The 21,204-nt window shown below is 37.9% G+C and overlaps 1 protein-coding gene across 2 annotated transcripts in view; it reads left to right on the top strand.

Annotated features, from left to right (window-relative positions):
- LOC116713329 (GDNF family receptor alpha-1-like) overlaps nucleotides 1–21,204 on the top strand; it is a 127,964-nt gene that overhangs the window by 62,342 nt on the left and 44,418 nt on the right. For both annotated transcript variants that reach the window (XM_032553462.1, XM_032553463.1), the window contains 3 exons: nucleotides 13,137–13,315; nucleotides 16,506–16,678; nucleotides 20,630–20,739. In XM_032553462.1, coding sequence (XP_032409353.1) covers nucleotides 13,137–13,315; nucleotides 16,506–16,678; nucleotides 20,630–20,739 — 462 coding nt within the window. The remainder of the gene's footprint in view (nucleotides 1–13,136; nucleotides 13,316–16,505; nucleotides 16,679–20,629; nucleotides 20,740–21,204) is intronic.

Here is a 21,204-nt window from a genome sequence, read left to right as displayed (position 1 = left end):
TTTCTTGAAGCAGAGAGTCACAATATTTCCTGTTAAGGCCAGGATCGGATTGTGGATGTTTGTGTTTTGGAACTGTCCTGTATGCCTTAATTTCACATCATAGCAGGTTTTAAAAAGAAACAAAAAAACACAAAGCCCATCTCATCAACTTTAAGACCAAAAGCATAACATTACTGTCTTTTCATGCCAGATTCTATATGCTCTATCTGTTTTCCATCCAGGTAATGTGAAATGAAGATGAATGCGTTTGCAGCTGTCTGTAAACATCACATTATGATCGTCATTTGTTTTCTGAATCCATTTGTTCTTAGCTTGTATTTATGCAAATGCTAGCTACACCAACCGCTGGTTTACTTTAAGCAGATAAATGTGTAAGCAGAAGGCCAGGACAGTTTATTTTTTTCTAAACCAGATAATGGATGGTAACGGTGGAACATTACCATGTATGGAAGGGGAAAAAAATGTTTTTTGTCAGTGTGAATATGAATCTACTTAGGAATAATACTTTTACTTTTATATAAAACATTAAAGGCAACAGTTTTGAGTTTGAATTGGCTCCATTCCACTGGTCTTAGGATCTTTATGGAGAAACTCTACTGAACTCTACTCATTTTGTCTAGTTTAGCAGCTGCAAAAAAAAAAAAAAAAAGTTTTTGATGTGAAAACAGATTTATGTTGGATAACTTTTTCTAAATTTGTGCTTGCTCTAGTTGACTCAGGGTTACAGATGTTAAGGCAGAGGATGTAGGAGTGTAAATAGTGGGTCCAGACCCTGGACCGGCCCGGAGCGATGTGGGGGTGGTGTACAGTACAATACTGCACTGAATGTGTTTGTGAACATTATTAAAAAGCCATATATTCTGCTGCGGCCCCACAGGGCCTGCCTCTACAGGCTGATCTCCACACTGGCAGATGGGTTTATGAAAGCGGCTTCGCTGAGGATTCATCACTGTGAAGGGCCAAGGCTATTCTCTCCTTCCACTCTTTCCTCCACTCTCCCCAACTTTTCCTTTCTTGACTTTTATTACTTTTCAGTTTTGGTCTGTTGCATGCACTGCCGTAACTCTGATTCTAAAGCTCAAGTCAGCACTTGTTGTGCTTCTATTCACCCTACATTGCTAGCTTTTTGAATGTCTGTCAGTTTTATTTTCCTTAAAGTAGTATTTTAATCATACATCCCATGACAAGAGTTGCTGAGCAAAAAAAAAACAAATGAGGGTCAGTTTGTTTATCTGTGGCACTGCATGGTAATGTTGGTTATCCTTTAATGGTGCATCCCTCCCAGCCCTGTTAAACCCACGTTAGCTCTAGTTCTACTTCTAGTTTTTCTAGGAAGTCCTGTCTGTTTCTGGAGGTGAGGATGTGTAACTGAACTCTGAAGCAGACCAAAGAAACAAACTCTAAAAACTCCATTTCTGTTCATTTGAAGTGAACTCTGGTGCAGTTTGAATACATGAACACCAAGTGGAAAAACAGGAAATGAACTATAGCGCAGGGGATTCTGGATAAAAACACCCAAAATAAATGTCTCATCTTTGGTTACCAAAGACAAAAAACGAAATCCTACAACCACTAAAATCCGATGCCACTCCATTTTTGCGAAGAAGGAAGTTGCATTCAATGTGTTCTTTAGAGGTTCTTGGTGCAGCGCCCCCACAGGTGAAGAGGGAAACAGGTTGCTCAAAGGGTTTGGTTTGTTTGACACAGTGCAGTGAGAAACCAAACTGCAGCAACTTAAAATTTAACAAATGTTGAAAGTTTGTTCCCCAGTCCGAGCTTACCAGTTGATCAGGTGTGAAAACACTCTAAGTGAGAGACGTTCTATGTGTGTCAGCACACATCTGCATTAGTATGTCACTGTTATCTCAACATCTGTTCCCATACTGGATGTAATACAGCAAGCTCTCTAGTTTATTTTGAGCTTCAGTCAAGTGCCACACTGTAAGGTTTTAGTTGTTCCGTGTTTAAATGAAGCCACCTGGGTGAAAAAAGTTTTATTGCAGAATTTAGAAAACTTGCTCACATGCAAACAATGTTTTTGTTGGGTCTTAAAGAGTCATGGAAGGTTCATACGAAGCCAGATCTTTCACAGTTTCCTCCATTGATTTTTTAAACTCTATTTATCAGATTAGTACATTAAAATCCAAACTTTCTAGCCGTCTGATCAGCTGTCAACCTCACACTGGAAAGTGTACAGCAAGATTTGATTTGAAAACAGAGATATTAATGGCTGGCTAGAATGTACTGTCTGAAACTGTTTAGAGTAAAACACACTGGAGGCACCTAAAGGCAATAAATATGCCTTTATCAATTTCTTTTATCATTACACACACAATAGCATGGCATTAGGGGGATCCTTCTTCTAATGGTTCTGTTTTAAACTCCCAGCATTCAGCGATTTCTTCTTTAGACAGGTGGTGGGTATATAAATAAGTTAGAAAGTTAATATTCTTTTTTTTCCCTTAAATAATGAATATATCAAAAATGGTTTCCAAAGCCTTCCTGAAATTTGTAAAAATGACTGTTTTCTGATTTATTGTCAAACCAGCAAGTTAGTTTACAATTCTGAAATTTTACCTGGAAATCTAGTGTAGGTCACCAGCAGAGTCTTAAGAATCGTTGTCCAGACAATAAACAGCTGAATTTAGGCTAGAAAAATGTTGGAACTCATTTATTTAGAAAAATCTACCTATTTACAAATTAGCGGTTTAAAGGGTGAGCTGGAGGTTTTGAAATCTGGTTTTGGAAACATTATTAAAATTTTCGGTCCAATATACTTAAAAATGAACTTTTACTGAATGTACTGAAAATCCACCTCTAACCAATTCTCAATGTCTCCTAAGATGTGAAATCAGAACAGCATGCTAACTAGCATTTTCCCTTTGTTTTTCAACATTAGCTCTGGTGTTTTTAGGTGGGCTGGTGTGACACTTAGATACCAAAGATATGAAGATTAACCCAGTTGAGCTAATTCACGCTTGAGTATGACGCAAGTGTATCGACTGTGTATTCAGTATAAAATGCTGTTTCTGGATGAAAGCTAGATGTTTTTTAAAATGTTTTTTATGCATCCATTTTTTATGAATACTTGTTTTATGGAGTATTCGGTCATACATCAAAAGACTTTGCGTCCCTAAAACTTAATGAGTTCACATTTCTCTATATATGAACCTCTTTAAAGGTCCCTAATATGAAAGATTATAAAAATAAATTAAACTCAGACTGCAATGCAACTCCTTCAAAAAAAATTTCTCCAGTTTTTTCATCTGACAATTTAAGCAAACAGAATATTTCGTCAATTAGGCAACTGATTAAAAAAATGCCAGAGTTCTGGTTCAGGCAGCAAATCCAGCAACAAAGATGGCTCCACCTTAACTCACTGAATTCCATTGCAGCTAATTTATTCGCTTCATATTGCATTGAATTAACATTCTGAATCAGAAGAAATCCTGACTGAGTGATCAGTCAAATTTGGTCAAATCTGGGCTTTTTCTTCATAAAATCCAATCTCTGTTGGTCATGACTCAAACTATATCATCTGAAAACACAGGGATGGCTAATCCTAATCCTATTCTATTCTATAGGAGCTTGTTGATGCTACAAAGCAGACCAGAGGGCTTCACAAAGGAGAACGGTTAGGATGAGCCAGCATAAAGTTCAGAGTAAGAAAACTTTTTAGCCAGGATACAACATTTACCCTCAGGTTGTATTTATACCCCCATCATCAGTTCCAGAACCCATAATCCCATGTTTGAGGATGAGCAATTTGTAGAAGAAGTTACATTTCAGGCAAGCAAATGAGTTTTGAGTATGAAATTGGAGAAGCTCATGAAGCACACGGAAGACGTTATATATTCAGGTAAGAACCTGCACAGACCCGATGTGTAATGTTAGCGAAGCAGCTTGAATGAAATGAGGTGCTGGGCTTGGAGGGATTTTTTTGCCAGTGGAAGCACTGTGGTGCAGTGTCAGGAAAATGAAAATAAAGCAACGGGAAACAGAAATAATTGTCTTTGGCAGATTTTATTGGAGTTCGAGCCAATAAGGTCCAGTAAATTTAAGGAAGTTGAAGGGGAAAATTTGTTAGAGTTGAAGAGCCGTTCCACAGGAGGCAGAGACAGCGACAGACAAGAGGGAAGAGGGAGAAAGAAAGACTTTGCACTACAGGGATCAATTACTAGCAACTGTGAGTTATGTTATTTGCTGCAGCAAGTGCCATGTGGCTTTATTGCACTGGGACAGTTGGAGGAAGAGGCAGATTATTAACTACAGAGAAAGTGGCAGAAAGTGAGGTGGAGGAGACCAACAGAGATTCAGAGAAACATTGAAAAAAGGAAACAGGTTCATAGTTTAGAGAAAGAAGAAAAGAGGGAAAGGCTAAGAAGGATGACTAAACCTTGAGGCTCTTCTTCGACCAATCCACTCTCCGTTTTTGCTTGCCTTGCACTTTCAAGTGTAGAGGCCATTAAAACAGATGGCGGTGTAACTCACCAATGATGATCAGCGAAGTGATGGAGAGAGCAGTTTGGCAGAGAAAAGAACTCAGGCCGCCTCCGTAATGTTCTGGTTTTCCTTTCAGTCTGCTAAATCATAATGAGGTTTTACACAGTTAATTTAGGTGTTGATGTTTGAAACTGTGCATGGCTATGAAGAGTGCAGGTGAAGGTTCTGTTTGGAGAAAGTAATCAGCTGGAAACCTGGATGAGTCCGTTTTCATCATGACACAGCCGCTCAGAATCTAAATCTGATCTGTACGCCATCAGTGACTGCACCTAAGTTGTTAGAAAACTGAAAGAGTTAGACATTTTCAGGATTGGTGAGGTGTTTAAAAATGTTTGGAGGAAGCAAGATTTGGGCTATAATCAAAAAGAAATCTTACTTTTATCAAAGCCATGTTAGTAACTTTTATTTACTTTATGTTACAGTAATAAATATTATGACATTTATTGCTGATCAAATCCCAAACTAATACTGAAGAAACAGACATATTTAGCAGTTTCACAAGCTTTATGGTTTAAAAATTTAATATAAGAAATGTTCATAAATTGTCTCAGACACAAATCAGGGTCATATCAGAATAGAATCATTTCACATGAATGTTTTAAGTAGAGAAAAAAACATGTTAAACCAGATTCTGACTCTTTTTCCATCATTTTCACATCTTTGTTGAATCTTGTATTCCAGTGACAAACTCTGCTCCCCCTCAGCCCCCAGACCCCCCTCCATCAATTAGAGGCTAATGATGAACAAAAGACTGAGGCTAAATTAGCCCTTTGGCTTTGTCATGTCTGAGTCATGTTTGTTTTGGAAACTTAATGAGTGAAATGACCAGAAAGAGCTGATCACACTAAATATCAAGAAAGGAAGCATCAGACGCTCACTACATTATCCCCTCACTATGTTTCATTTGAAAACCTCTTAATAATTTCCAAACCAGGAAGGAATTTAAAAACAAAACACTGGCTATGAAGGCAACTTTAAACAAGTTGTTACCCGATCAGAACCGCAGCCCAGTAGTGAGCCAGTCTGCGTTGCTTTATTTTGCTGAGTCGTTGAAAGTTCTGCTCCTCTTTTATGTTTGACCTTGTGATATTTTCCAGAAAGAATATATTTATAGCAGGAGACATAGTAGGTTATTGACATTATTCATGTCTGGTTGTGACTTTTTTATGCTGTTTGAACCACTTGTTGCTTCTTCCAGTGTCTCCATGTTTGAGCCAGGTTATCAGATTTGTCATCTTCCGTTCTACTATAATATATAAATATATTGTGAATACTGTAAATATTTTAAAATGACAAAATAATTTGAAGTCTCCACTGAAATGTTACTGGTTGTGTTGTAAAATCCCATGTAGAATTTTTATCTACATGGGACTCCTTTTTGTAAGTTTATTTTAAAAAATATAGATTATTTTTTAGAAATGTTTCTGATATTGATATTGTTGCCCTGGGAGAGAAGTGTAAGAAACTGTAAAACGCTGATCAGAGTTATTAGGAACCTTTAATTTGTTATCCATGATTTCCTGTTGCTATGGGCTAAACTGTGAGCAGAGGCTTATTGTTTGTCCACAGCTTAATGCCAGAGAAGGGGGGCATCTCCATAGCAACCAGTAGATGCTGACTTCATGCCAGTTGGGTTTTTTTTGGAGGGGGGCAGGGAGGTCTAGAGGAGAAGACTTTTTTGTCCATTTTTGAACTGAGCTTTAGAGTTTACTCAAACTTATTGTTTTAGACGGATGAAACAAAAATGGAGATTTTTAGCAACAAACATTTAAGGTGAGTTTGGAGGGAAGTAAGAGTTGAATCCTGATTGGTAGATATATGATCTTTTCTAAAGAGCTTTAGAAAGGATCATACCAGTACATTTTAAAGACAGCGTGTTATGTGTTTTCCACATAGCGCCATTTCATAGCACAATCAAGTAACTGTTAACTGTTACAGTTGTTATGAAAATGCTTTAGACATTAAAAATAAATTATGCCTTGTAGCCGTATCTGACACCTTGAAATTGGCTTCTGTCTCTTTAAGAACCTCTTACTCTTTCTGACAGCACATCATCACTACAATGCTTCTCCATGATGCCGTTTGCATTTACCAGTGAGCATTTATCGTATTGTTTATCACATATCACTAAATCAGTGTTTGGAAGTGCAAACTGAACGGCTTCTTTCACTTCCTCTTCTGCTGTTGCTAAACTACAGAAAGACTACAACTCTAAAACCGAGCAGAAAATCACCGTCATCACTCACACTTTTTCCTTCTCCTTGCTGATTATACTGGTTGAATATCTACTGGATAAATTCCCTTAAATGCAAAAAATCCTAGAGAAGTGAATGGAGAGGAGAACCGAGCAGAACTGTAGGAAGGTCATGGCCAGGCTACTTTGGGCCTAATTATCATTAAATGTTTGACATTGGATAATTCTGGATAAAAATTGGAACCTACAATTTTTAGGTCCAACAAGTGATTGAATTCCCCACCTAACACCTACGTATAAAGGTAAACTAACTGCTTGAGATTATAGAACCGTAATAAAAAATTCTTTCATTTTAAGGCTTTTTATATACATATTTTCACTATAGCTAGCACTGACCGTAATGTGTATTAAACCTTCGCCGCTCATTGCCTCTGTTTAGTTTCCTCTTGGGTGGCAGAGAGGGTTTGTTCTGTAATCCCTTGCTGCCGTGCCACCAGGACAAATAGCTCTGTTTATTGCACTTAGCAAACAGAGAGCCTGTGAATTACAGGCAGCGGCCCCGGTGGCACAGCAGGAACCCAGAGCTGGAGAGGCCCCAGCGTGAAGGAGTGGAAACAAACACCAGTCAAGTGCTCCCAGCTTTCCAGCTGACCAGCAGTCGGACCAACACACTCACTCAGATGTCAAACTTTCTCCAAAAACTTTAAATCAGGATTAAGCAGAAAAGGCAGATGGTTTTTAGACCTTAATTACTATGAATACATGGAGATTTTTTTAACAGTTGTTAGAAACCGCTTAGAGCCAGTATAAAGCTGAACCTTATTCTAAAGGGGGAAATACAGGGACAGATGGCCAAGTGAAAAACAAAAGCAGTAGGAGAAAAAAGTGAAGAGATGGATGATGATGATGATGATGATGATGATGCTGATGATGATGGGGGATGGAAGAAGGGCGCTAATGGTTGGTTTGCATCCAGAGCATCACGCGGTTGCTGGTCACCAGAACGGCATCAGGAGAAGGAGGAATGGCGGTTCAGATGAAGGGGGTGGGGGGCTGTACGGAGACGGGGCGGGTCAGGTTCTGACCTCGCTGTATCCCATGGCATCTGTAATTACACAGAGGAAGGAGGGGCAAGGGGGAGCTGTGGCACTGGAGGAAACAGGCGACATGATAATCAATTTGAGACTGGATCGGAAACATGAGCCGCCGTGAGGGGTGAGGGGGGTGGTTCCCCCTCACCAGGCCTCCAGATGGCCCCAACCCCAACAAGGTGCTGGCCCTGTCTGAGCATTCTGTGTGTGTGTGTGTGTGTGGTGGGGGGAGGGGTGCGTCCATGTGCATGCGTGTGTCTGAGGGACGATGCCATCTGCCAGGAGTGCAACAGGAGTTCAGCTCACACTGCCAACACTAGGGGTCACTGTGGAGCAGAGGAGGAGTACAAAAATCAATAAATCAATTAATCAATTACTTGCATGATAGTAAAATGAGATCACTAATTTCCGTTTGCATTATTTATTGTTTTTCTCATTCAACCAAAATGTGGATGATAAAGTCTTCAGTCTGGTGTTTTGGTCCCAACTAGACCTTTTTTTTTCTTAAATTACAGTTTTGTTCACAGAAATTTCATAATTAATTTTATTTGTTGTTTAGTTTATTTATTTTGAATATATAAATTGTCTTCCAGTGTTCATTAGAATTTAAACTTTATTGATCTTTGATAATGTGTTATTGCATTATTATGGCATTACATTTATATTACATGAAAAATGTTCTTAAAACAACAATAATATTGTTTATCACAATACCTTCTGGGACAATTTATCGTCCACATTTGTGGACGATCTCCACCAACAGAGACTATGTAGATGATCTCTTTCATTAATAATGGAGCCAACTGGAAAATGAGATTTATGGCAAAACTCTGGAGAGCAGAGCTATGACATGTTTGGCAGCTATGAAAGATTTGTTTTGCTCCAACTTTAATTGCTCAGTACCTGTAAGAACAACCAACACAAACCAAACGGCTTTGTTCTTTTCCTCCGCTGCTGTTGCTGTTACTAAAACTACAGACAGACTACATTTCCAAAACAGCAGAAAATTGATGTCATCGTTCACAAGTTCTTCTGTTTTCTGATTGGCTGGATGAGCTGAGCATCCTGAGAAATCCAGGTCAATGGGAGAAATTCCAGAAATGAGAGCAGCAGACCATATATATGTATAAAAATAGAGAATTCTATACAGGATCTATTTTTGATTCTAGGTAACTTTAAGTTGTTTTGATTTTCTCACTAAAAGCATTTCAGTAGACAGGTGATCAAAATATTTTTCCTCTGGTCTCAGACTAAGTATAAGCCGTGATGTGAAGAGCCAGTATAAAGGGGCAGCCTTACTGTGAAGAGTTTCAGAGTAAGGCTGCTTTTCCCAGCTCGTTACTGTATCTATATTTGTATCTATATCTCTGTCTATTTCATTGTCGGCTTTGGAATTAGAATTGACAGAACACCTCTGGTGTTTGGGCAAAAAGTACTCTAAATGCCCCCACATTACCATGAAGAGATCATCTTTATGGTAATGTGGGAGCATTAACAATAAAAACTATGTTTCCTGACTTTGTGATGTGTGAGGATGATGACATAATTTGCTGCAGCTTGAAACTGCCAATCCCCTGTCAGAAATAAACCCAAATGCTTTTAGCGCTTTTAGTTGTAAAATGCAGCCTGATTATCCATGACCTGCTTCCTGCTGGAGGCTTTCAGCAGATGATAATGGGAAGGTGGGTGAGACCTGATGCTGTCACAATCCGTTTCTCAGTACAGTTGAGAGTTGACTGATGACTGAAGATGCTGGGTTGGATCACAGAGTACATCAAAGCTAACTGCACTGCTAACCATGTATGGACTAAAGGCAGGAAGACAAAACCTTCACTGACATGAACAGTTTATTCCTGGTGTTTTTTTTCTTGAACACAGCTGGTAACAGCTGGTTTTGTAACATCTGGCATTTGGGTGAAAGTTTAAGAGTTTAGGTCAGTGAAGCAGCTAAGAACCGGCAGGACAGAACATCAACCTGATACCAGGTTACACTGTTCATCTGGAGACTTTAATCACTTAGTCATAAATGTGCTTTAAACCATCGCATGTTGGAGGCAGGCACTATACTGCCTGTATATATATACTGTATATATATATATATATATATATATATATATATATATATATATATATATATATATATATATATATATATATATATTTCCTGTTTAAACATGAAAATCTGCCAATTTGCAGATTCTTTGTAGACTTTATGTAAAATATTCAAAATTCAACTCAGAATTCTTAAATACTGCAATGTGACAAAGTACTGATGGTGTTTGTAAAGCAGCATATCTAGGAGCGCCATTTATTTTCTTTGGTGCTGATTGGCTGTAGCCCCCAAGGGTGGAAATAAGGAAGTATGTAATATTAGCTTCTGCAGTAGTGCTAAGAAGGTTTCCACTGTGCATATTATTGCATTTTAATACTTATTTGGTGCTTGAACTATTAAAATAAATAGTTCTAAGCATTTTTAGACGGGTCTCAAGTACTCCTGGATTTTAGCAAACAATTTCTACTCAATTCAGAATCTGGTCAATAGCAACAACATGTTTCATATAAAAAACCCAGTAAGTTAGTGGTTAAAATGTACTGGAAAACAAAAAGCTCCAGAGTTTTTTCTATAGAACTAAAGTGAAGTTTCATTTGTGTCTGCAAGAGAATCTTCCATCAGAAAATTCAAACTTGAACCAAAAATCCCAAACTGTCCTGTAACAGTTCAGCAACATTTTATTAGTCTTTCATAATGCCGCTTTCACAGCAGACATTTACATGAATTGGGTCAAAACTCATAGACAATGAACTCTGGAAAAACACTTGTCAAATTGAAAATACGACAAGTCTAATTTTGAGGATTATAGATAGTGGAAACTTTTCATATTTGCATTATTTAGCTTGATTTTTTCATTTCAAATAATTTGTTTCTTCAGTCAGAAGGTGTTTGGTGGAGAAAGAACATCATAGATAAGATGATACATAATACTTGATTCCTCAGAATGACAAGAGATTTCTACAGGAGTTTTGGGAAAACCAAGAATCTCAATTTCAAGGCTTGACAGATCACTAACTGTGTTTTAGACAAAGAGTAATCAGAGAAGAATAACTCATATTTTTGTCCTGATATAGGTGGCTCTGATGCTGAAAACTTCAGTTGATGATATCTGCTCTGATGCAGATCTCCACTTTGACCAATCTGCATTAGTCTCATTAGAGATTCATGATTAACCAGTCGAGTCGAGCACTTCCCTAGAACTGACAGCTTACAAGAACTAAACCCACTTTACTTTTCCTGACATCATTCTAAATCAAAGAAAAAAATTAAAATAGTTTTAAAGTAATGTATGAGACTGGAGTCATCATCTGTGTTTCCAGAAACACCATCATCAATTGCTGTTGTCATCAATAATCTACTTTTCCAGCTGTTTGTTACTTTGTATTCTCAGGCTGTAATATGACGAAACAAGTTCCAAGGATGCAGTTGTGGCTAAAAACATTACGTAAGTCTCAAGAGTGAAGAGCTGTTATTCATATTTCTTTTACTGATGTTTGATGGTGAATTAACTTTTTTTGTCTTCTTGTGAATGAGAAGATGTGCAAAGGTTACAGATAGTTCAACCACTAAAAGGTTTAGACCGTCTGACATCATTCAAACAGACTGCTGTCAAAAATTATTTCAAAACTCACCTGAGATGAATATCAGAGATTTAAACCATTTAATCGTAAAACTTTTATTATTTCTTAAATACAACCGTTAGTTGATGTAAAAACAACCTTATTTTCATGGGCTGAATAATGCACTCTGTGGATCAAGGTCATTACTTCGGTCATTACAGAGTTAACTGGTCAGGTATCTTCAGAAACACAAGCCACTGAATTGCTGTGGTGGAAAGTTGTCTTTAGCTTTGTCCATAAAATTGCAGAAATTTGAATTTCAAAAATAAATTTGCCTAATGAAAATGAGCCAAAATTGTGAAAAAACACAATTTCCTGTAAAATGTTTTAGTGAGAGGATGAGGTGACTTTTCAGCCATATCGAAGTTAAAACTGCAATGAAAATATTTTTTCACATCACACGAATCATGTGATCTACAACAGGATGTACTACTGGCAGAGAAGACAATGAGAACAGGAAGTGGTGGGAGGATGATGGAGCAGCATGCTTTTTAATAACTTATGTAAACAAACATATTCATGTGTAATTTTAATTGCCTTTCTTATTTAATGGGAACCATTAAAGATATTGTGTTGTTTATCACATTAGTGGAATATTAATGAGGTTTTGCCCACATTTTGCTCTCGCGGTTTATTCCTCGCCCGTCTGCTGCTCTCCTAAATGTTTGTCACGCTGTGCTTCCCTCAGTTTAATTGATGCTCATATTTGGTCCACTTTTACGCCAAAAAACTCCAAACTTCAGGAGACTATGAAAATGTTAATTAATGGTGGATCGGGGAAAACAGGTAGTTAGTGTGAGGTGACAGATAAGCAGGGCTGTGTTCGGGATGCTGATGATTGCTGGAGCTCCACCGTAACTCATACTGTACACACAAATCTGATTTGGAAACATAACTGTACACATCTGAATTGGGCTTCAGAATTTATATATTTGTTTGTTTTTGTTTTTTGCATGGATGAAAAAGAAACATTAATTCTGCTGCTGTTTGTGTCAAACTCTTTTTCATTTAGGGCCAAATGGGGATCATCTGACTGGTTGTATCAGAAGGTCTTAATAAAACCCAACAACAATTTGTTGTAAATATTAGTAAATAGGTGTGCATTCTGCACTAGTAAATAGTAAATAGGTCTGCATTCAATATGTAGATCTTAAAATGAAATATTGAACATATTTTCACACTGATCAGCAGTTTATTTTTAATATATTTTACCAGGCTAGTCAACCTATTGTTTTGGTCCCTTCCATTTCTATATTACTTATGTTTCCAGTTTTGGTAAATAAAAATTGCTCAAATAAACACTAATGGCGACTCTACTCCTAATTGCAAAGACTCAACAAATGAAAGTTGTTTTTCTATGTTTGACCATCATTGTGCAGCTGTTGGTGTGTTTCAATATGCTGTACTGGTGCAGAGTTATTAAATGCATTTGTAATTCATGACATTTATATCTGTGTTTTAAAGAAAGAAATGTTTTAAATCAATTCAGCGCTATTTCTCTGTGTTGGACCGATAGCTGATACAGATTTGGCTGGATTTAATCTGTGTAGACTGAAAAAACTTGTTTTTTTTAATTGATAAAAAAACAACATTTTTTTCTTGTAAAAGTGTAAATATCTAAAGCAGTTGTGTCGTCACAGCCTCATTTTGTTCATCATTTGTTTCTGTGTTGGCAGGAGAGCCTGCGGTGGCCCGAGAGAACAACTGCCTGACGGCGGCCAAGGCCTGCAACCTGAACGACACGTGCAAGAAGTATCGCTCAGCCTACATCAGCCCCTGCACCAGCCGCGTCTCCACCGCAGAGATCTGCAACAAAAGGAAGTGCCACAAGGCGCTGCGGCAGTTCTTTGACAAGGTAAGACACTGAACGCAATGTGACTGCTGATGAGCAAAAGTTTGAGGTCCACCACCAGGAAATGTTTTATTTCTTTTTAAAGAGAACAATAGTTATTTTCAAGTAGATACATTTGAGAAATTGTCAAAACTTAAATTAAACTGTAGGCCTTCTTTTGTTTGGCAAGGCTGTGATTTCAAGCAACAAGTAGGTTTCTGCTGTCCTTTTTCATTTTCAAGAAAACTGACTAGGAGCATTGTAATTGCAGTCCAGCCTCCATGATGTTCAGCACTATAATCTTGCTGGTTGGACCTGAAATAAACAGAAATCTACTTAGAATGCAAAACTCTGTCGATCATAGACTAGTGTATTTTTTATTTCTATGCCTTTTCAAACTTCAGCCAAAAAAAGTACAACTTAAGGAAGGAAGGGTCTTTATTTTTTATGTTGACTACTTCAGCCTCTTGATGCTTTTACTTGGTTCAAGTCAATTATATCTTGAGAATATTAACAAAAATAATTTATTCAAATCTTGGAACTAATCAGCAAACAGTCAACAAACAGTTTTCTCTTCTGTGTACCAAACCGTAAAGGTTTCCACCTGTATTTGTTTAACCACAGTAGCTGCTTTTTCATTACAAAAAACTTTGTCAATACAGCTATATAATACAATTTCACAGTTGTGTTGTTTCCAATAAATAAGAAATGTAATTAAAATCACATGAGAATATGTTTTTTGATGTGATAAGTCATTAGAAAACATGCTGTGCCATCATCCTCCTGACATTGTTTATTCCACCAGTCAATGAGAAAAAAATGTTTCTATTGCGGTTTTGTAAAGAATTTTGAGAATGATTCAAATGTTAATATTTACAAAGTCTACTGCTTCAGTTTTTATAACGGCAATTTGCATATACTCCAGAATGTTATAAAGAGTGATCAGCGTAACAGCAATTAATTGCAAAGTCAATATTTGCCTAGAAAATGAACTTTATCCCCCAAAACACATTTCAACTTCATTGCAGCCCTGCCTTAAAAGGACCAACTAACATCATTTCAGTGATTGCTCCATTAACACAGGTGTGGGTGGTGATGAGGACAGGGCTGGAGATCAATCTGTCATGATTAAGTAAGAATGACACCACTGGACACTTTAAAAAGAGGCTGGTGCTTGGCATCATTGTTTCTCTTCTGTGAACCATGGTTGTCTCAAAAGAAACACGTGCAGTCATCATTGCACTGCACAAAAATGGCCTAACAGGAAAGAGAATCGCAGCTAGAAAGATTGCACCTCAGTCAACAATCTATCGCATCATCAAGAACTTCAAGGAGAGAGGTTCCATTGTTGCCAAAAAGGCTCCAGGGCGCCCAAGAAAGACCAGCAAGCGCCAGGACCGTCTCTTAAAAGTGTTTCAGCTGCAGGATCGGGCTACCAGCAGTGCAGAGCTTGCTCAGGAATGGCAGCAGGCAGGTGTGAGTGCATCTGCACGCACTGTGAGGCGGAGACTCTTGGAGCAAGGCCTGGTCTCAAGGAGGGCAGCAAAGAAGCCACTTCTCTCCAGGAAAAAAATCAGAAACAGACTGGTATTCTGCAAAAGGTACACCTTTTGTTTTTCTCTGATGGTCCTGTCATTTTCTCTGATGAATCCCCTTTCCGATTGTTTGGGACATCTGGAAAACAGCTTGTTCGGAGAAGACGAGGTGAGCGCTACCACCAGTCTTGTCTCATGCCAACTGTAAAGCATCCTGAAACCATTCATGTGTGGGGTTGCTTCTCAGCCAAGGGAGTAGGCTCTCTCACAGTCTTACCTAAAAACACAGCCATGAATAAAGAATGGTACCAGAATGTCCTCCGAGAGCAACTTCTCCCAACCGTCCAAGAGCAGTTTGGTGATGAACAATGCCTTTTCCAGCATGATGGAGCATCTTGCCATAAAGCAAAGGTGATATCTACAGTAACTGGCTCAGGGAACAAAACATAGAGATTTTGGGTCCATGGCCTGGAAACTCCCCTGATCTTAATCCCATTGAAAACTTGTGGTCAATCATCAAGAGACGGGTGGACAAACGAAAACCTAGGAATTCTGACAAAATGCAAGCATTGATTGTGCAAGAATGGACTGCTATCAGTCAGGATTTGGTCCAGAAATTGATTGAGAGCATGCCAGGGAGAATTGCAGAGGTCCTGAAGAAGAGGGGTCAACACTGCAAATATTGACTTGCTGCATTAACTCATTCTAACTGTCATTAAAAGCTTTTGTTACTCATAATATGATTGCAATTGTATTTCTGTATGTGATGACAACATCTGACATACACAGATGAAAACCAGAGGGCAGCAGATCATGTGAAAATGATCATGTCATTCTCAATACTTTTGGCCATGACTGTAGTTTTAAGACTGTTGAAAAACCGTCTCATCTCAGATCAAAAGCATATTGAAAGATGTGAGTTTTTTTCAAATTTGCCTTGTCTCCATTTAGCAATTTAAATAAACACACATTTTTTGTGTTTCCAAAATGCACAATATGTTCAACGGCAAGAACAAACAAATAATGGTTCAAACAAATGGCATGATGTCCTTTCTAGGTAATAAAGCTAAGAAAAAATTTCCAGATGGCCTGTTGGTTCTTCATTGTTGAAAACAAACAAACAAAAAAAATTTGGATGTCGAATAGCAACAATTTAACAAGTAAAGCAACTTAACTTGATATTGATGCACAGAACAATATACAAATGAGGAGAAATCTTATGGAAAAAATAGCTGTTTCCCATTACCATAAAACTGTGAGAATTGGAATTATGAAAATATATTTTCTTAATGGAAACACAACAATTGAAGAAAAAAATTATCTTTTTCATCAAAATGCTTTGGTGCTAGAATGAGGTGTGTATTTTTTGGGGTAGCATCGGAATTTGTTTTAATTTGCAAAACTACTATGGAAACACTTTTTTTGTGTCACACGAGTTGTGTGATTGATGATAGGAAGTAGTTGGAGGATGATGAGGATGATGACACTGCGCGTTTTTTAAAGACTGATCCTGTGAACAAACTTATTCATGTGTGAATTAGTTTCTTATTAAAAAAAACGCTGCAATTGCAAAATTGTGTTTTTTGATAGTAGCAGAACATTGACAAAGTTTTGCTCACATTTGTAGTGGAAACACAGCTAATGTTGATTTTAAAAGAACTTCCTCCTTTGACACACAGGTTCCTCCAAAGCACAGCTACGGCATGCTGTTCTGCTCGTGCCCTGTCAGCGACCAGACGGCTTGCTCCGAACGCAGGCGTCAAACCATCGTCCCTGTCTGCTCGTACGAGGAAAAGCAGATGCCAAACTGTCTGGAGCTGCAGGCCTCCTGCAGGACCAACTACATCTGCAGGTTGGACACAGCAGAATGTGAAACAATGGTGATGTCATGAAGAAAACAGGCAACAAAGGAAAGCTCAGTGGGATGAGATGAAGATGCTGGTCAGGTTTAGAAGCTGGATTCCAAACATTACAGAATGTCTTCTAGACTAGTGAGATGAACAGTGGTTGATCCAATAAGCAAGAATAAAGTGAAAATCTTCAAGCAGGGTTACAAACCGTGTTGTCCTCAACTAACTTCTCTTCCCCACTGATGTTTGTGTGGATTTTGAATTCGTTTTCCCTCAAAATTTAGATGGTTTGGTTAAAATTTTCCTAAAATTTGCACACTTTAGTATTTAACGTATTTAATAAAAAAATTACATTACAAAAGTAAAACATACATAAATTACCCATGAGAAAAAGTAGTAGTTACAACAGTAGTATTTCAGCTCTTAGTATTTAATATCTAGGTGTTTTTATGGGAATGTGAATCTTTTAGATCAATTTGAGAAGCAATTTTAATCTTATTTCACATTTTATCGTGTCATGTAGCGCAGGGCGCTGGTCTTGACTTGGTCTCCAGACCCTAAAAGTCTTGGTCTTGTCTCAGTCTCAACGCACTCTGATTTTGGTCTTGTCTTGGTCTCGGGTTAGGTGGCCTTGACTACAACACTACTGACAAATTTGTCATGGAAATGCAGCTGCTGAGCAGCGTATGAGTTGAATACAGTGATTCAGACGTTGATTCATGCTCTTTGGTGCCACATTTAGGCGTGTTTTGGGATCTGTTGGATTAAAGGAAAGCACTAGACATCATAAATGGTCTCTGCTCAGTCTGTGGCCTCTGGTTCCCCCAGCCTTTCCTGCCTCCTTCTCTTAACAGCCGCCAGCGTGAAGGCAATAAATCCATACAACAAAATTTTCACTTCCCTCAATTTTTGGCCTTTTTTTCTCTCTCTCTTTCCATGGCACTCACGATCCATCAGACATATGCTCAGGGCTGAACAACAGGTCTCACCGCAATGCAGCTTCCTCCCAGTCCATTTTTCAGTTTGCACAGATAGATTAAAGCTGTGCATTTCCACAGGCTCCCACAACATATGTCAGGTCTGGTCTGCTGGTTGCTGCTCCGCTCTGCTCCAGATTGGTGGGATTACATAGATCACGCAGAGGAAGGAGGTGTTCATGTGGATGATCTGGTGCAGACTTACAACTGATTCCTCGTGGAGCTTCAAGGAAAATATGGAAATTATAATTATGCAGAAAATGGTTGACTTATGTGCATTACAGTGAAAAGTCTTGAATTAAATCTTACTCATTTTTCTTTTCCTTCTGAATGTCGTCATTCATAGGAATTATTCTGAGAGACTTCGGTTTTTATTTATTTTTTTCTTGAGCATTTTAAATAAAGGTAAATAATAATAGCTAAAAAATTCATAAATATAGATAGAAATATTAATTTTAATAGTTCAAACAACCACTATACATTATTATGCGTTAATATGGATACCTTGGATACTGACTTGTCACCACTGCAGAAGCTAGTCTAACCTATTTCCACTTTTGAGGGTTCAGCCAATCTGTGTCAAATAAACTAAATGGAGCTCAAGGATTGGCTGATTGCAAATGCCAGCCAATAGCTTTTCAAGCAGCATTGCCCCTTGCTATGCCAACTTCCCAGGCTGCTTTTTATTTAAAATATTTTAGATTTGCTCTAAAAAAATATCCACGAGTAGTTGGATTTTAATGTGAGGTCACATGCCACAAAAAAATAAAAAAATCAGAGGCGAATCATCAAATATATCGAATTGTATAACAGTGATGATTTGATTACATAAACTGTCTCCTTAGCATTTTGGACATAAAACCAATAGAAAACCTCTTCAAGGTGGAAATGACAGATGAATCACTTTTTGTAATCGCCCTTTCCAAATGCTGCTCTGGGCAGCCACCCATATGGCTCATCTCAAAAAGCCACCAGTATCTGTGGTTTATGTTTAATTTAGTAAACTATGCATAGCTACATTAAGCGACGAGAAGAGCAGAAGAATAATTACAGTATTTTAAAATTGTCCTCAGACATTCCCATATGGAGGGCTGGCATCCTGCATGTTTTAGTTCTCTCCCTGGTTTAACGCACCTGGATCAAATGACCAATCAATCAATCAAATTTTAGTGTGTATAGCACATTTCAGCAGCAAGGCATTTCAAAGTGCTTTACATCATTACAAACACAGAAACACAATGCAATATAGAATTAACAATCAAAATGGCCTCTAATGATGGCTCATTAGAGGCCTAAGAAGAACATTGACATGCTGAAAAGGTTGTTGGTACCACCAGGAAGAGAACTAAAACATGCAGGATGCCGGCCCTCCAGGACCGACTTTGGGCACTCCTACCATAGACAGTGTCATCTAATTCTGCCATTAATTTATGTCCATATTTTTTTCTTTCAGGCACTTTGTGCCTCCCTTTTAGATTTACCTGTTTGGAAAATTTTCAAGATAATTTCATTCTTTTACAGCCCTGTTTTCAAATGAATTCTATAGATGTATTATTTTCTAAAAAAGACTAGAAAAATAGAAAATTTTCTAAAATATTATGAAGATCAGTACTACTGCTGTCTCAAAGTTAGTATCCTTCTTGTTTTGATTTTCTGTTTTTTTGGAATAGGTCGTGCTAAAATTTTTGAATTGTGAGTTGTATTTTGAAAGTCAAGTTATACCCTCTTCCTGTGTCTTAACATTTTTGTCCCAAAAGTATTGAATTCTTAAGACAAAATCTGCCAGAATAAAAGGTTGAACTACAGTCATACTGTTGTTAAAGTCAGGGGAGGCTACTGTGAGGAACTCACAAAGAAAAGAATGAAAAATTTCTTTTTTTTTTTTTTTGAAAGTACACCTTTTTATAAATATTTATTATTTTTATTTACCAAATAAATCTTGCTTCCAGACTTTTGGCAGGTATCATACCTTCTGTTGGGAATTTATGGAGTTGTTCTGGCAGCAGTATGCAACATGTTCCCAGTGAAGTGCTATGAGTCATGGAATTAAGATCTGTGACCAATTACTTTGAGCATATTTTAATAACTTAAATACAAATATAAAAAAAACATTGAGCTTATGGTCTGGAAATCTGCTCTTCAGTTTTAGCCACTTTATCGGAAATTTAAACTACCATTTCCTAATGTTTGTTGGATTTCAGAAGCTGTAACCCTCTCACTGCAAGAGCTCCTTTTTTATGGAGAACTCCTGACCAATGTTACTGATACCTGTCGAAACAGGTAACTGACTGACAACAGCTCCACAGGTGTATCAGGATTCAACACAAAAAAACACACAGCAGACACGACATTCAGTGCTTTACAGTTTTATGTTTTTAGGTTTAAGGTTTATTTTCTGATTAATAATAAGTGATCGTCTGAATACTGAATAACTATTTTAAACACTGAACTGAAATACATCAAATTCTCCCTCCATCAGGGAGCTGGGGGTGGGATTTTGTCATTGTGAAGTCACATTGTAACATGCCTATAGTTAACTTAGCAACAAACAGAGCTTTCTTCAAACCTAAAAAAGCATATTTTTCTTTCTTAAAAAAGGTGTGTGCAGAAACTACTCATATGTGATGATTTCAATTATAATACACACTGATGATATTTTAGCAGACTTGAAAACAACATATACAATGCTGCAGAGCTGCCTCTTAGCTGCAACTGTGCTGTACTTCCTGTTTAACTTCTACTGCTTTTTTTTGATAACTAATCAAGAGTGATCACTAAAGGGCAAAACTGTGAACATAACATTATGTCTATGTCTAACATGGCCTATATGACTAACTGCATAGTGTTTACACAGACTTTATTGTCATTCAATAGTACATTTAAAATGTACATATTGTTAATGTCTCATAGGATGACAGTATGTGTTGGTGTGTGTGTGTGTGTGGGCGTGTGTATTCATGTGTGTGTCTGTTTTAGGTCCCGACTGGCTGACTTCTTTGTAAACTGCATGTCGGAGCCTCGCTCGCTGTCTGGCTGTCTGAAGGAGAACTACGCTGACTGTCTCCTGGCTTACTCTGGTCTTATTGGTGAGTCCCAACATGCAAACATGATAAGTACATGTAGATATGGGAGGTTATCCAGGAGTCAGTTGAATTCTTCCTTCCAGCTCGTTTGATTTGTTTACGTATCTCAACGTCTTTCACCGACACAAGTGGAAACTTTAAGGAAGTTTATTTTTCCTTGAATCCAAGCAAACTGTCAGCTCGCCTTTTCTTGTTTCCTGCATGTGACCAAACCGAGCCCTCATATATATATATATATAATGTCCACATAGTGCCAATTTATTCTGCCTACTGCAAAACAAAAAAGGCCCTTATTGGACAGCAGCCAGCTCAAGGGAGCAATCCATTGGGGGAGTGAGAAATCACTGACTGAAGCTATTTGCTTCCCCTCGCAGAGAGAAATGGCTATTCTTCACTTCAGCCCCACTGCATTCTGCTTCCTCAGTTTGTTTCCTTCATATGTGAAGGAAAAGAAATGAATGCATGTGG

The sequence above is a fragment of the Xiphophorus hellerii genome, chromosome 22 (genome assembly GCF_003331165.1).
Source record: "Xiphophorus hellerii strain 12219 chromosome 22, Xiphophorus_hellerii-4.1, whole genome shotgun sequence".
NCBI lineage: Eukaryota > Metazoa > Chordata > Actinopteri > Cyprinodontiformes > Poeciliidae > Xiphophorus > Xiphophorus hellerii.
Note: the sequence above shows the minus strand (reverse complement) of the source record. Positions and strands in the feature narration are given on the sequence as shown.